The 13,845-nt window shown below is 40.8% G+C and overlaps 1 protein-coding gene across 1 annotated transcript in view; it reads right to left on the bottom strand.

Annotated features, from left to right (window-relative positions):
• The window catches only part of ARNT2 (aryl-hydrocarbon receptor nuclear translocator 2), a 79,747-nt gene that overhangs the window by 38,670 nt on the left and 27,232 nt on the right, over nucleotides 1-13,845 (bottom strand). The window contains exons 6-8 of the mRNA XM_009330894.1: nucleotides 3,504-3,606; nucleotides 1,413-1,478; nucleotides 872-957 (exon numbers count right to left, since the gene is read on the bottom strand). Of these exons, the coding sequence (XP_009329169.1) occupies nucleotides 872-957; nucleotides 1,413-1,478; nucleotides 3,504-3,606 (255 nt within the window). The remainder of the gene's footprint in view (nucleotides 1-871; nucleotides 958-1,412; nucleotides 1,479-3,503; nucleotides 3,607-13,845) is intronic.

The following is a 13,845-nucleotide window of genomic DNA, read 5'->3' as shown; positions in this document are numbered from 1 at the left end:
GTTCACATCCGCATGCTGGTGTCTGCACACCACCGTACAGACTTGGTGCAAACCACCTCTCGGTATTCATAATTCCCAAATAGATGTGATTTATGCTTGTGGCATACGACCACAAAAGGGCAGGACAACCCATGGTTTGATTCAGGCCAGCAGGCGCTGTCATATTGCAAACAGCCTCTTCAACTACTGCAAATGCCAAGGTCAATAATCCAGTTCATGATGATGTCTGGATGAGCTCCACTGACTCCTCTTTGAATTTTTCAAAGGTAAATATTCCCATATGCAATACTGAGTTACAGTAGGTAAAGGTTTTTCTCTGCAGTTCAAAGCAATATGCCAAGACTTGTTTCCCAGAAAAATAGCCTCAAAACAGAACTTATCACAAAGACTGAACATTCTCTAATACCACTAATACCACCACTTTGAAGTGAGGACCTATGCACCCAAATTGAAATTACACATTTTCATACATAGGTGCTTGCAACTCAATACTTAAATATAAAAGCACTAGTTGGTGTTTTCTAGAGGTACAAATGCTTTGTGTTTACCTTCTTAAAATTGGGCCATTTTTATGTCGGTTGACCAGATTGAAAACTTTCAGCCCCAGCTGCTGTAACCCCACGTTACCAACAACTCCACCACTCTCTGTGCCAATGAAATTGAGAAGGGTTTCACACGGAAAAACAGGGAGGCCCTGAGTGAGTAACAACAGCCCATTCCTTCATATCAATAGCTTCTCAATATGAGACTGAATGGGTTAACCCACTGAAATTCAGCCTGGTTCTGTACCAGCAAAGGATCCTGAGCCAGGTTTTCAACTGTCTTGCAGGTAGCGCAGTACACACCGCCTTCAAATGAGAGAGGTACACACCTGCTGGTGGCCAAGCCTTGATATAGCCAGTGCAATGGACAACAGCATACTGTGCTTCGCCTTCTTTTACTGGGCCGAGGCCGTTCCTAAATGAAAAGGAAACACAAAAATATCATGTTGATTGACATGCAGAATAGCTCTATGTTTTTAAACTATGACTACTGATGATTTACTGTAAGTTATGTTAGAAACAACCAACCGTCAACCTAGAGTTCTGTACAATGTCAGCCCCATCACAATGCTATTCAAGCTGTACCTGTTTTCCATAATATTTCTCTAAGAAAGATACTGAAGCTTATTTCAGAGATGGAGCTAGTTAAGACAAAGAAGTTGAGTGACTTGCGCAAGGTTTGCAAAAAGATCCAGTGATTCTGCCACAGTTGAATTCAGGGGCGAGTTCTCTCCTGAGACCCAGTGCTATTTCACACTGTGTGCTAATCCAGATGTTTGTCCAGGTAGTACTCCCTGAGTGAGCATTAGCCCAGTGCAAAATGAGAGTGCTTATGGCAACTAATTGTTGTGATAAATTAAGTAATAGTACCTGTATCTTTTTCTCATGGTGGTTATTCTGTTCAGAGGTAAATGATCCAGAGGAGCATTTCCACACCTAAAAGTAAATTCATATTTGAAATGGCTCAAAAATGAATATAAACACCCAAGATGAAAATGCATTTTAAGATCTTTATTAGTATATATAAGTAGACAATAATGGATATCTATTTCTGACAGAAGGTCCCAGATTCATGTTTTCTTAGAACTTGCTGCTTCCACAGGCTGAGCTTTTTGGGTGTGCTACAAATATTTACTTTATAAAGAAAAACATTTCTACAAATCTACAAAAAGATTCCCTCCTGCTCCCCCAAGCCTAAAGACTATCTGAAATAGATATTCCAAGAGTGGCTAAAGAATAGATACACTTCAAAATACTATATAACAAGGGGAAAACTAGAGAAGAATGTAAGTCAGGCATAAATAAGGCCCCCAAATATCCACACAAAACAATCTCAGTGTTCCAGTAGCTCCCCTGGACAGAGCATTTCGACTGCCATACACCAGCTACAGTGTTAGTAGATATTAATCTAATGTTTGCAAGAACGGACTATTTACACTGTCAAGTAACTTTGTTTAACACTTGTTCATGTACATTTTGTGATATTTCTAACTATGCTTAACTGTATAATTTTAACAATCCATTTGAAGCTAAGTAAACAGTTTGAAGGGTAAAACCAGTTCATTTTCAATGGAAAAAAAGAACAATAACAACGAAAGAAGTAATCACAAGGAAAGTTCACATTATTTGAGGCTCATTCTTCCCACAAGGTTTTTTTAAATTATTATTTTTTTCTTTTTTTTTTTTTTTTTTAATACCAGTCACTGCCAAGGAGAAGGAATGAACAATTAAAATAAGATTGAGAATTACAAAAACAATGGGGCTACTGGCATGTATAAAATTACTCTCACGCACTGGAGTTTACAGAATCAGGGTGCTAGGAAATAACTGCAATCTGAACTGTTGTTTTAAAAGCTGGGGAATAACTGTAAACAGGACACTAGGCCTAGTTTTCTTTGCACAAAGTAGTCTTCCTCACAAGACCACTATGTGCAGCTTGGAGGAAGAGAAAGCAATGTTCCAAGTGTGTCTCTGTCAGGCTGTATTTCTTTCCCCCCAGTTAAGGGGGGAAAAGGAGCTACAGCTTTGAAGTCTAATTCTGCAGGTATGAAGTATATAAACCCCTTACAAGGGCACCCAAGAGCCATACATTCAGCTTCCTCACATGACTGGAAGAATCCCACCACATAACCAAAGTACAGGGATCTGTTTTAGTGTGTCAAGTATTTTGCTTTGCGCGTTTCATTCCGTAACAAATTTTGCATCATCTGTTTTCAACACGTATATTGGATATAGGCTGCAGATGCAATTATGTACTTTCCCCCCCTAACCACACAGAGAGAAATTTATTGCAATAGCAACAGGCATTTTATCCCATTAGCACCACAACAGAAGTGCCCGCAAGCCCCAGTCAGAAGCACTGGGCAGGCAGATCTCTTTAAAGAAGCCCAAGCAATGCAGGAGAAGTTGGAAAATTGCAAAATAAAACCCCTCTAACAATTACTCATTTATCTAGCATCAACCAGCTGACATTTGGTTAATTCATACCAGGCTTAGGTTAATTCCTACATAGCTGGCAAGTTTGCAACTGACTTTCTGTTTGTCTTCAAGATTCTTTTAATATTATTGGTTTGCTGAAAAAATACACAGAGTTGGGCTTTCATTACACTTGCGAAAGCTTTGCTCCCAAAGTATTGATTCGAATAATTTGACTCTAAGAGACAATGGCTTACATTCCAGGGGTGAAGTTGTCATGAAGTTCTCTGGGGAAAGCATCCTACACCCCACACTGATAAAAATAACTGCAACACACAAATGAGGTGCTGTTTTGTCATTAATCATAAAGGAAGACAGGTTTCAGTTTTACTCCAGTTCCAAAAGCAAGCATTCTGGAAATGCTTAATGGGACTGTGTCATTACAGCTTCATTTTTTAAGCAAGGCCAAATTAGTGCAACAAAATGTCTGAAGTCTAAGCAGAGACAGGACTGGAACCATCACAGGAATACAAGGTAAATGTGTACCTCATCCGGCAAATGAAAGAGCGCCTTGATCCCATGCACATTCTCATTGAGGACTGCTGACCCTCTTTCTTTACTGTTCCAGTCTTCAAGTCGAGGATTCGTCCTAGAAAAGCCAGGGAGAGCAACTGATGTTCAGTACATAAATTTAATTCCATTTACTACAAAGTACGATGACAGTAAGTTCATAAGCTAAATGCCATTAGCCCACTTAGGGGAAAAAAAACTAAGAAAAAATCTTGATCCTGGTCTCACATCGGTTATGTGCTGGCTTAACTAATGATTTCAGCGAAGCTGACTCTGAGTCACAACAGTGATGGCTCTTTTCTCAGTTGGCCCAAGACCAACTTCCAAGGCAGGGTCAAATGTCTGGAGGCAGAGAAGACAATGACAGCAAGCACAGCTTTTTGACTTGATCTGCTCGCTCCACTCTTTACCAGAACTGCGGATAAAGCAACATGCATCATTTCCCTGACAGCTGGTCTTCTTTTCCTGTGCTCTTGTGTCTACCCAGAATGCTCTCACCATAACACCACCTCACATATTCAGGGCTGCAGCGATGGTGAGGAATACATACGACTAAGCTTTTCTCCTTGGTGATGAGATACAGGACATGTCACAGCAGCACTTGTGGTGGGGCCCTTTCAGAGTTGATAAAAAACTGACGTGTCAGCTTATTTTTAAAGTTAATTTTCAGCCAGATAAGTGAGGTGATCTGACTCACCACACAGCAACAAGAGTCTATGCAAGGTCCATGGCCAGACCCTGCTGATCAGCATAAGCTGACTACAAACCTCAGAACCTCCCTCCACAGACACAGCATTGAAAAGAGATGACAGCAACCAAGTCATCTCAAGGGAGGACAGGACGGAGGGAACACTGAGCTGATGCTCCTACAGTAAGTTGGGGGAAGTCTTTATTAAAAACCAAAGGTAGCAAGGCGGTAACAGATTAATCTTTCCATTCTCCTGATACAAAACAGAAGGCAGTGATTACTGCAGATAGGTTCAGATCAGCGATGGCAGGGTATCACCTAGAATCCTATTGTTTATCACCAAAGAACTAATAGAATGGACTTTTGCATCTACAGCTCAATTGCTAACAGATGACTATAAAATCTTGCACATTAGTAACACAGACTAGAAATGAATCACTGGCCCAGATCCACAATGCTTCAGGGCTCGATACAGCCGCAAAAGTGACAGTGGGCAAGAGAAATGCAGTGGAACAGCTGCTAGACAATTAAATGACAGCCACCAGTGCTGATGACACACGGCCATGAGCAAACCTACTTGTTTAAGGTGGGTATCTTTCAATAACTGAAACTATATAAGCCTAAGTCTTTACTGTGATATAACTAGCCAAGTTTACAGCGATACAAGATACCATATTCTGTCTGTACTAAATTGAAGAAATCATGCAGAACACATTCAAAGTCCCTCTCAACAGATTTACTTAAAAGTCTCTGTCCAAAAATTAAGTTCTGAAATAATCCTACTGCCAAACATTAATTTCAGAATTACTTTAACTGAAAATATTTACCTCTAGCCATGAATGGGAATAAAATCACTACAAAACAGTTTCAAGATCAGTATTTTAGATAAGGAACTAGGCAGTAGCATTTTATTCTTAAGGTATACTAAAGGTAACTACTTCTGGAGGAAAGCCACCCTTGTCGACAGAAGGTCAGCCTGCGTCATTTGGTGTATCTCCAAGGTGTATCTCAGACGGTTAAGAAGTTAGCAAGCCTGGGAGCAATTCCTGAATATGCTTCAATTCAGAGCACTGGACTATATGTTAATATAGAGGTATGATTCAGGTGTGAGCTGGGAAAAATCATACCACCGCATTTCCCAGCTCGGTTACACTGACCCTACGATGTAGGATGGATCTGAGGTTCAAACACACTTCCCCTCCCTGCACCAGAGAGTGTCTCTCTGTCTCATTTTCTATATCCAAAGCCACAGTCTATTTCCCCATTCCCTCAACTAATCACACAATTCAGAGAAATAAAATATCATTAGGCAGGAGGCAAACTGACTCACAAACGAAGGCAATACATGACGAAGCAAATAAAGATAGAATATATGTGCAGGACCCAACGGATGTCCCTATGAGTATACAAGCCAAATCAAACCATCAGAAGCATTTTTCTCTTTGGACACAATAACTTTGTCATACACATAAACAAAAGAAGAGTTTCTGTGTGCGTTTTTTTTCCATTCCAATACAAATTCTTGAAGTGACACTAATAATCAAAAAGCAGTGACAGTAAACGTAACTCAAACACCTAAAAGAAACGTCTCAGTTTTTATCATCCAAGAGCATCTATAAAAATAAGTATACTTCACAATTACGTGGCCGCTAAGCCTAGAATTGCTGACACATGTTCCTTTGGCACGTCTGGAATTCCTCACAACAAAAGTCATAGTTTTTAAATTTAGCTTTTTGTTTGGCAACTTCTTAGAAATATGTACCAGATAACAAATAGTAGTCTAAATTTTGCCCTGACTTACAAAATCACTGCAGGGGATATGTGGGGGGTATGAGTCAGAGAAATGTTTGGTACATAGGTATTACGACAAAGCACTTGTTTCAACAGTCCGTCGTGCGTGTGTTAACCTTGTAGAGCACTAACAATATAGTGCAGATTCTGATAACAAACAAGCAGTTTGTGTCGTATATTATTAGAAGTTTATGATCAAATTATATTAAAAAGAGGAAGAATTATAGTTGAACAGACTAAGGACAAAGCTTTCAATTTAGCTCAAACAAGCCTGTCAGTGCACGCCCTGGGATAAGAGGGATCTCCTAAGACACGGCCTACCAGGATTCATATCGCTGTTGGAGCCTTTCAGTTAATAATACTGGTGTCACCAGGTGTCTAGAGCGTATCTGGGAGAGTAAACTGGGAAACAACCTGCTGTGAGATTTGTGTGCAACCAATGCGGCCATGCAGCACAGGTAAATGCTAGCTTCGGAAAAAGGAGCGGCGTAATACTCCCAAGTCCTTGCAGCCTGTGCCTGCTCGCAGCATTGCATACGCACCGCTAAGAGCTTTCTCTGTTTGGAGAACTCTCCTGTTTAATGATGGCAATCTGGATACAGTGTTACCCCTTTTCATTTTTGAGCTATCTGCTCAAAAAAAAAATCTTCATTTCTACACCTAGACTTACAGAATTTAGCGCAGAGAGATGGAAAAGTCAGGACAAGCTGGAGTTGTACCACAATATTTGTCGTGACTTCTTACTGCTATGACAATCTGCAACTGCGACAATATAATGTCACCTGGTCTCAAGACAAAAGTCAGAGCCGTTTCTCTCCAGGCTCCTCGCCACTCCACACCCGACTCTGGGAAGGGAATGGACCCACACTGCTCCGCTTCTGCCAGTATGGAATTGCAAAATCATCTTCCACCTGCTTTAATATCATCTACAGTTCGCTGCAGCTGCTCATGTGATGGACCTTGGCAGGTCCCACATTGCAGTCAAGCAAACTGCATAAATCGCAACTCAGTGTGGTACAGACAGCCCAGTCCAAGGAGGTGGCATGCTCTGATGGTAGCTCTGTCGCAGAACCATAAAATACTCGTATCTCCGTGTGCTCCTGCATCTTTTACACTGGTGCTGCTGCCTTGGTGATAAATACTCATTTAGGTTTCTCCACAGGGAACACGCACAAAGTACCTTTGATATAAAAGTTGGCGATTAATATATTCTCATTAATAAGAAATATTCTAGGATGCTCTGACAACTTCAGCTAACTGAACAGTGCACATGTGCATTTTTTAAATTTCTTCTTCTAGTTTCTTCAGAAGAACAGTTTTAACAACCCAGTGCCACTACCAGCTGGATCCCTTATGAGCTTCCCCATAAATCGGTAATTGCATGTAGCTCATTTCCATGTTAAACTTTTCCCCGCTCCAGCTCCAGACACAACCCTCAGATACAGCAAGTACAGGGTGCATGTTCCTATCACAGCACTACTGTGACTGACACTGCTGTCTTATTACCATTTACAGCAGCTGTACAACTCAGAGGAAATGAGTTTACTCTGCTGCAAAAGAGAAAGCAAATAAAAGAGTACAATGCTTATTAAAACCAGCACATAAATCTTGCCGGTCGGTCTGGGTATAATTGATAATTTGTTGAAATCTGCCCACTACAGTCCCCATTCAGAAGGCAGTATTGCTTAAATCTGTAATAAACCAGTTGTCCTCTGAGCAGGAATCCACCATGCAACCCAGGAACCTGATGTCAGCTGTTGTTACAGGAAAGGGCTGTCAGAGGGGACCACAGAGGTGAGGACAACGTGCAAGAGATTAATTATTTGAGTAAAATCAGAGAAGCCATATAAAGCTCCTCCCACTAAAGAGATTAGTTAGTAACAGATTCAAGTACTCAGGATACACGCCAGAAACATTCCCTTCACGTTATGCTGCAGCATGTTTTCAAAGATGCTCTAAAAACATTCTCATAACGATCAAGGGGACAAATGTTCATATTGGCACCGATATGCCCCTTGTGTGTGCAAATAGTGCACAGATCATGCCTCTTCTGGATCCCCAGTTGCTACTGTGAATGTTCAAATACCTTTTCTGTGCTTTGAATGTGTTTGAGCTGAACCTAAGCCAAGGATTGGCCTGGGCCTACTGAAGTTCATGGGGTTTCAAATCTGGGAGTTTGGCTCAAATCCATCTTTCCACAATAGCACCAGCCTGTTAGAAAATTTGCTCCTCCACGTTTAAGCACTGCATGCTAAGTTTATAGCCTGGTAATCAAACACAGTCTGTTCTTTGTTACTTTTTTTCAGTTCTTTTCTTTTTTTTTTTGGTGGATTCAAAACTCCATAAGCTTCAACACCTAATTCTACCACAACTGCTTTCTCTGCTGGATTTCCAGTTCCTAAGAATCCTACAGCCTGTAATTAGAAAGAAGCGTTGTTACATGAGGGCATTCTTCTGCAAAAATTTCAGTGCAAGCTGAAACGGCTGTCTCTAAAAAACAATCATACGGTATTCACATCCAGTCTGCAGCATGGAAATACCCCTCTTTTGCAACAAAAGACTACTACGTGTTTACAAATATCAGAAGAAATTTGGTTTGGCCTCATGCACACAAAAATACCATTGGCAAAGTACATGATACGATTTTCCATTTCCCTCTAACTCATCAGTAGATGGACTGCTGTCTTGCACAGAATCTTGGACCTGATAAGGAAACAGTCTGAATTAATATATAGAGTCTCACCTTGCCCCCAATACCTTCAGCAACCCAACAAGTTTTGCACTGTAATGATAGTGTCCTGTCTTACAAAGAACAAGTTAGCTATTTCATAATTATTCTCAGCCACCGGATTGTCTACATATTTCTTTCCAGGCAAAATAAAATAAAGGATAAACTAAGTTTGGTTTGGACAAGATAACAAAAGATGACTTTGTGCTCATCAAAAATACTCCACAGGCTACTCATGGAAGACAAACAGAACACAGGAATACTGCACCCAAAAATCCTTATGAAAACTAAAAACATCTTTATCTTACTATAAAAATGGAAAAAGCAAGACAGGGATGCAGGAAAACAAGAGGAAATAATTAAAAATAAAAACAAAGTGATGGTCAAGGTACTGATGCTTCTGGACACAGCTTCAAATGTAAGCTGACCCTCAAACTGAAGGGTCAGAGAACAAAGGAATTCTGTGGTGATGCTCTCTATTGGTACATTAAGTCTTTAGAAATTAGTGGCAGAGATCAGTTTAAAGATGTGTGTTCTCAACTAAAAATACTAGCTGCCAGCACATCACACAGAAGTGCAAAACTGCAAACAAACTATTTATCAGTTATAGGGAGGCAGCACAGAAAAGTCTTTATCACACCTGAGCGCAGCATCAAAAAGCCAACTCTGTTACTGTACCTTGGGATATGAAAGATGTGCATGAAGACAGCATTGGTGGTTGGACACTGACTCCACAACAGTTTGTACAGATATACAGTAGAGGTCACTGCTTGGGATAAACAATTAAGTTCCAGAAAACAAAGTGAAACTCTTCTTTTTTTAAATTTTTCATTTATCAGTTTACACACATGCACCAACTACAGCTGAACATTCAGCTTTACACCAACTGAGGTATTCAGCTGGCGGAGTTCCTCTTGGAAAACAATGGATACATTATGAATACATAAATAAAATCTCTTCAATAAGAAGATTAAATAGCCTAAATTTGATCAATTTATATTAAATTACTCTTGATAAGCTCATGTCAGAGCAAAGCAATTATTCTGCATTAATTCAACGATTAAGAGAAAATAAAAACCTTTAAAAATTTATACCCTTACAATTGTAAGGGATACAATGTTATCTCATGTTTAATGCAGCTCAGCAAGTGCCTTGAGCTCTATTAATTTACTAAATACACATCCGCCCTGTGGATCCCAATATAAAAAAATTACAGATGATCTAAGAACACATTAAGAATGAAAACTGAAACGCAAACAGTATTTGAGGGCTCTCCTTCCAGGAACTCGCATTTACTTAAACCAGAAGCAGCTTGCAATATACAAATAAAACAATATACACATTAAAAAATAAATAATCATGGTCACACAGCTCTTCTCTCAGCATTCTAGGTTTTTACTATTTACACAAGGGTAATGTTCATAAAAGCACAGACATACCTACCACATACATACACGTTAGAGTACACACTCCCCGTCCTGAAAGCCCAAGTCCCTGCCCTATAAATGACGATATCTACTGTAGGGTTGGTGGGACCAAGAGCAACTGCCATAGCACAGAAATATGCCACTGGTCATCCAAGTATCCTCTAAAAAAATCTACGTGGAGCGAACGCACTATACAATACAATCCTAATAAAACTGTATCCACAAAAAAACGCATCTCTCTGGACCCTCATTGAGGGGAAAGTAAGCACATGAGCAATAAGAATAGCCTGGACACTCAAAACATAGGTGGACTTAAGACCATCCTAACTTCAAATTACAAACTAAGGGCAGAACCACATGACTGGCACCAGCTGCACTGCGCACCCAAAACCAGGACTGATTTTACAGCATGCCTCTCACTCACATCAGAGGTTACAGTGCTGCTCTCACAGGCAATGCCCGCTAACCTGTTGTTTATTTTAACACCACTACTTCATGTTCATTGAGTAGTTAATGGTCTTTTAAATCCACAACAAAAAAGACACCAATTCTTGACAACATTTAAAACACATCGAGAGGCCATGACGAATGCACAGTTCTAAAAAGTAAGAGCCTGATGAGGTTGTTTTTACAGAACAGATTTGCTAACTCGTGATGCTTAACTCATTCACCAAAAACCCCTACTCATTCACAAACAACCCCAGTGTGCAGGCCCTGGCACTCCTAACACGCTCGCCTTCCCCTGCATCAGACACGGCACCGCCACGTGGGACTGCTGCCAGGGCTCGCAGTGATGCAGAGCAGATGGGCTCGTAACAGGCAACAGGCTTTTCTCTTCCATACTTTGGATTAATGCAAAATAAGTATCGTAGCTGCATTGTTAGCAGTGTGCATATAGTTTTAATTCACATGTGGAAAGGGTCTGTCCTCCAGACTGTCTCCCCTGTGGGTGCAGGAGCCCCTGGGTTCTGCCTGGAAGGTGTCTGGTAGCACAAATCATCCCTCACTGGTATCACAGCCTTTATGGACCATAACCACAACTTCAATCCCTGGCTTACAAGAAGCTCAGGACATGGCGGGACGGGAATATGTTCCTGATCATGTGGAGATAGTTGATGCAATTTAAATTTTTCCTGATATTAAAATCACGATCCTGTCACACCTTTCAAGGAGTGGGTCAGTAGGACTTTGAGGGAGGTAGCACTGCCCGTGGGAACAAGGTCTCCCCATGCACCTTCCCACCCTTGCTTCCCAGCTGGTCTGGCTGTACAGAGAGGATGGGACCTCCCCACAGGAGACTGCTCCCTTACCGGCAGGCTGTACAGTAAGCCAACATTTATACCTCTATCCTCTGCCATATAGGATTTTGTGCCCTGGCCCAGCTTCTCCAGAAGAACGAAGCCATGGGGACACTGGTATACCAATATCCCTTGAGAATACAGTACAACTGTAAAATCAGTCGGCCTCACACAGCCTGGAATAAAATCAGGGACCACACAGGACTTCCCAGCTGTCATTATACTGCACACATATCAACCAAGAAGCTTGCGGGATGGCAGGGATAAAATGTAGTCGCTCTTGCTCCAAAGCTGGCAGTGCCTTCCGCCCAAATGTTATGAGACTGCTTTAGCTCTCACAGGCTGGGTTTTCACTGCACTCGGGCGATTGTTTTATCGTGCAGCAGGAAGCAGCACTGCATCCCCACCCCACTGCACCTATCACTGCATTACAAAGCACCGCCAATACACTGATAAATGTATCAGTATACAAAGTAAGTAACCGGCTCCAAGCATGTACTTGTTGTTGGCAGACATTAAAGCAACTTTCAGAGGAGATCCACACCTTTACTCCTATTTTAAAGATGAGGACACTGAAGCCCAGAGGAACCATTTCTCTTGCCTGCGGTCAGCAAGCAGTGGAGGTGCAGCTAGGAACAGGGTCCAAGCTCATATAAGCAATAAGAGTTCTCAACACACTGTAGCTGTAGATAAAAATTCTCAGTAATATAATCCACAGTGATTCTCAGAAAGTCCATAAAAATCTCTTGACGACTATATGCTTATCAAGGCATAAGCAGCTTAAATAAGAAAGAAACATGATTATGCTTCCAAAAGAAGACTATAAGCTGGGCGGCTGATTTATCTTTCTTTATATCCCGTGATAACCTATTGATGTATCAGTATAGAACCTGAAACAAATTAGCCCAAATGAGGAAAAGAAATTTCACTTGAATCGAATGCTCCACTTTCACGATGCTACTTAGAACCAGGACATGCTCTCTATTGCTCATTTTTCCCTCCGCACTCATGAAAAAATTCCTGAACTACCTATCCTGTAACGATGGCTAATGTTCCACTTATAAATATAAACCATCGAAGCTCACTCTCCTCACTAGCCTAGCTTCTCAGGGGGACTATTTGAACCTCTCTAAATATGTTAAGGTTTACATCATCTAATTGCAAAAGGCGTTGTATAAGCATTAGAGTCAAGTTATGACATTCTTACAGTAGAATGAAGAGTCGATCCAATCAACAGCAAAGTTAAAAAAATAAAAAAAAAGAAGTAATGCAATTGAAATGTAGCTATTTTTAAAGATCTGTCTGTCCCCTACTTACCAGCCGGAGACGCTGACCCACAGAGGGGGAATTAAAAAGCTTTCTCACCCCCTCTTGTTTTTCAGTAAGAAACCCCTCACATTACACAGCTGTTTGCTTAATACAACTTGTTCTTACAAAAGCTCATGAGGCCAAAAGGTCTCTGCTGTGCCTGCCTTCGTGTTTGACTAACCAGTCTGCATCATGTAATTCTCCACAGTGTTGGGCAAATATGCATCATTTTAATTAAATTAAAAAGGAAAATATGTGGGCTTTTGAGCCTTGCTATTGAGTTACTTTTAAGGGACTATGTGAAGGGACAGTGTTACAGGTCACATGCAAGTTTCTCTGCTGACGGACCTGAAAAGACTGGACAAAAAACACCCAAGCAAGTGATTCAAAGCACATGTTGAAAGTGAAGTTATAACAAAAAAACCCTAAAAACATTTTAAGGACTAAATGTATTTTGAACTCTCAACAATGGTTATCTTATGTATGGGAAATATTCAGCATGCTAAATAAAATAGCTTGTAGAAGGCCATACAGATGTGTAAGCTCTCCCTAGACAGAAATACATAGCATCTATCTCCATTTCCAGTTTCCTATCTGCAAAGTGGGACAACAATCCTCTCTTTTTTTTCATCCTCGCATCGTCCATTTAAACCTTAGCAGCAGGAGCTTTATCTTGCTATAAGTTTGTATAAGTCCTGACACAGCCGCATTCTGATCTCCACGGGTACTTTCAGGCTCAGTCACTAAACAAATAAATACCACCAAGTTCATGGTTCCATGAGCTGGGAAGTTGTGGTATCACTTCTGTTACAGCTATTGGATGTATTTGAAGGAAAGCCTGAGCTGGAGAAAATTATACTAAGGCCTGCCAACGATCCAAGATACAAAGAGCTCCTCAAAAGACAAGAGCAGACTTTCATACACCTAGAAAAAGGATGGAAAACCCCAGAAACAGTTGCTCTGACGTACCATCAGCAGAGATTCCCATGACAGGACAGCTATGCAAAATAACTCTGTAAAATGTAATTTATTCTTTTACCATTCACAGCTGCGTAATAAATCAATACATAAAGGTTGT

Source organism: Pygoscelis adeliae, unplaced genomic scaffold, assembly GCF_000699105.1.
Source record: "Pygoscelis adeliae isolate BGI_AS28 unplaced genomic scaffold, ASM69910v1 Scaffold318, whole genome shotgun sequence".
Taxonomy (NCBI): domain Eukaryota; kingdom Metazoa; phylum Chordata; class Aves; order Sphenisciformes; family Spheniscidae; genus Pygoscelis; species Pygoscelis adeliae.
The sequence above is the reverse complement of the archived record's forward strand: the minus strand, read 5'-3'. Positions and strand labels throughout refer to the sequence as shown.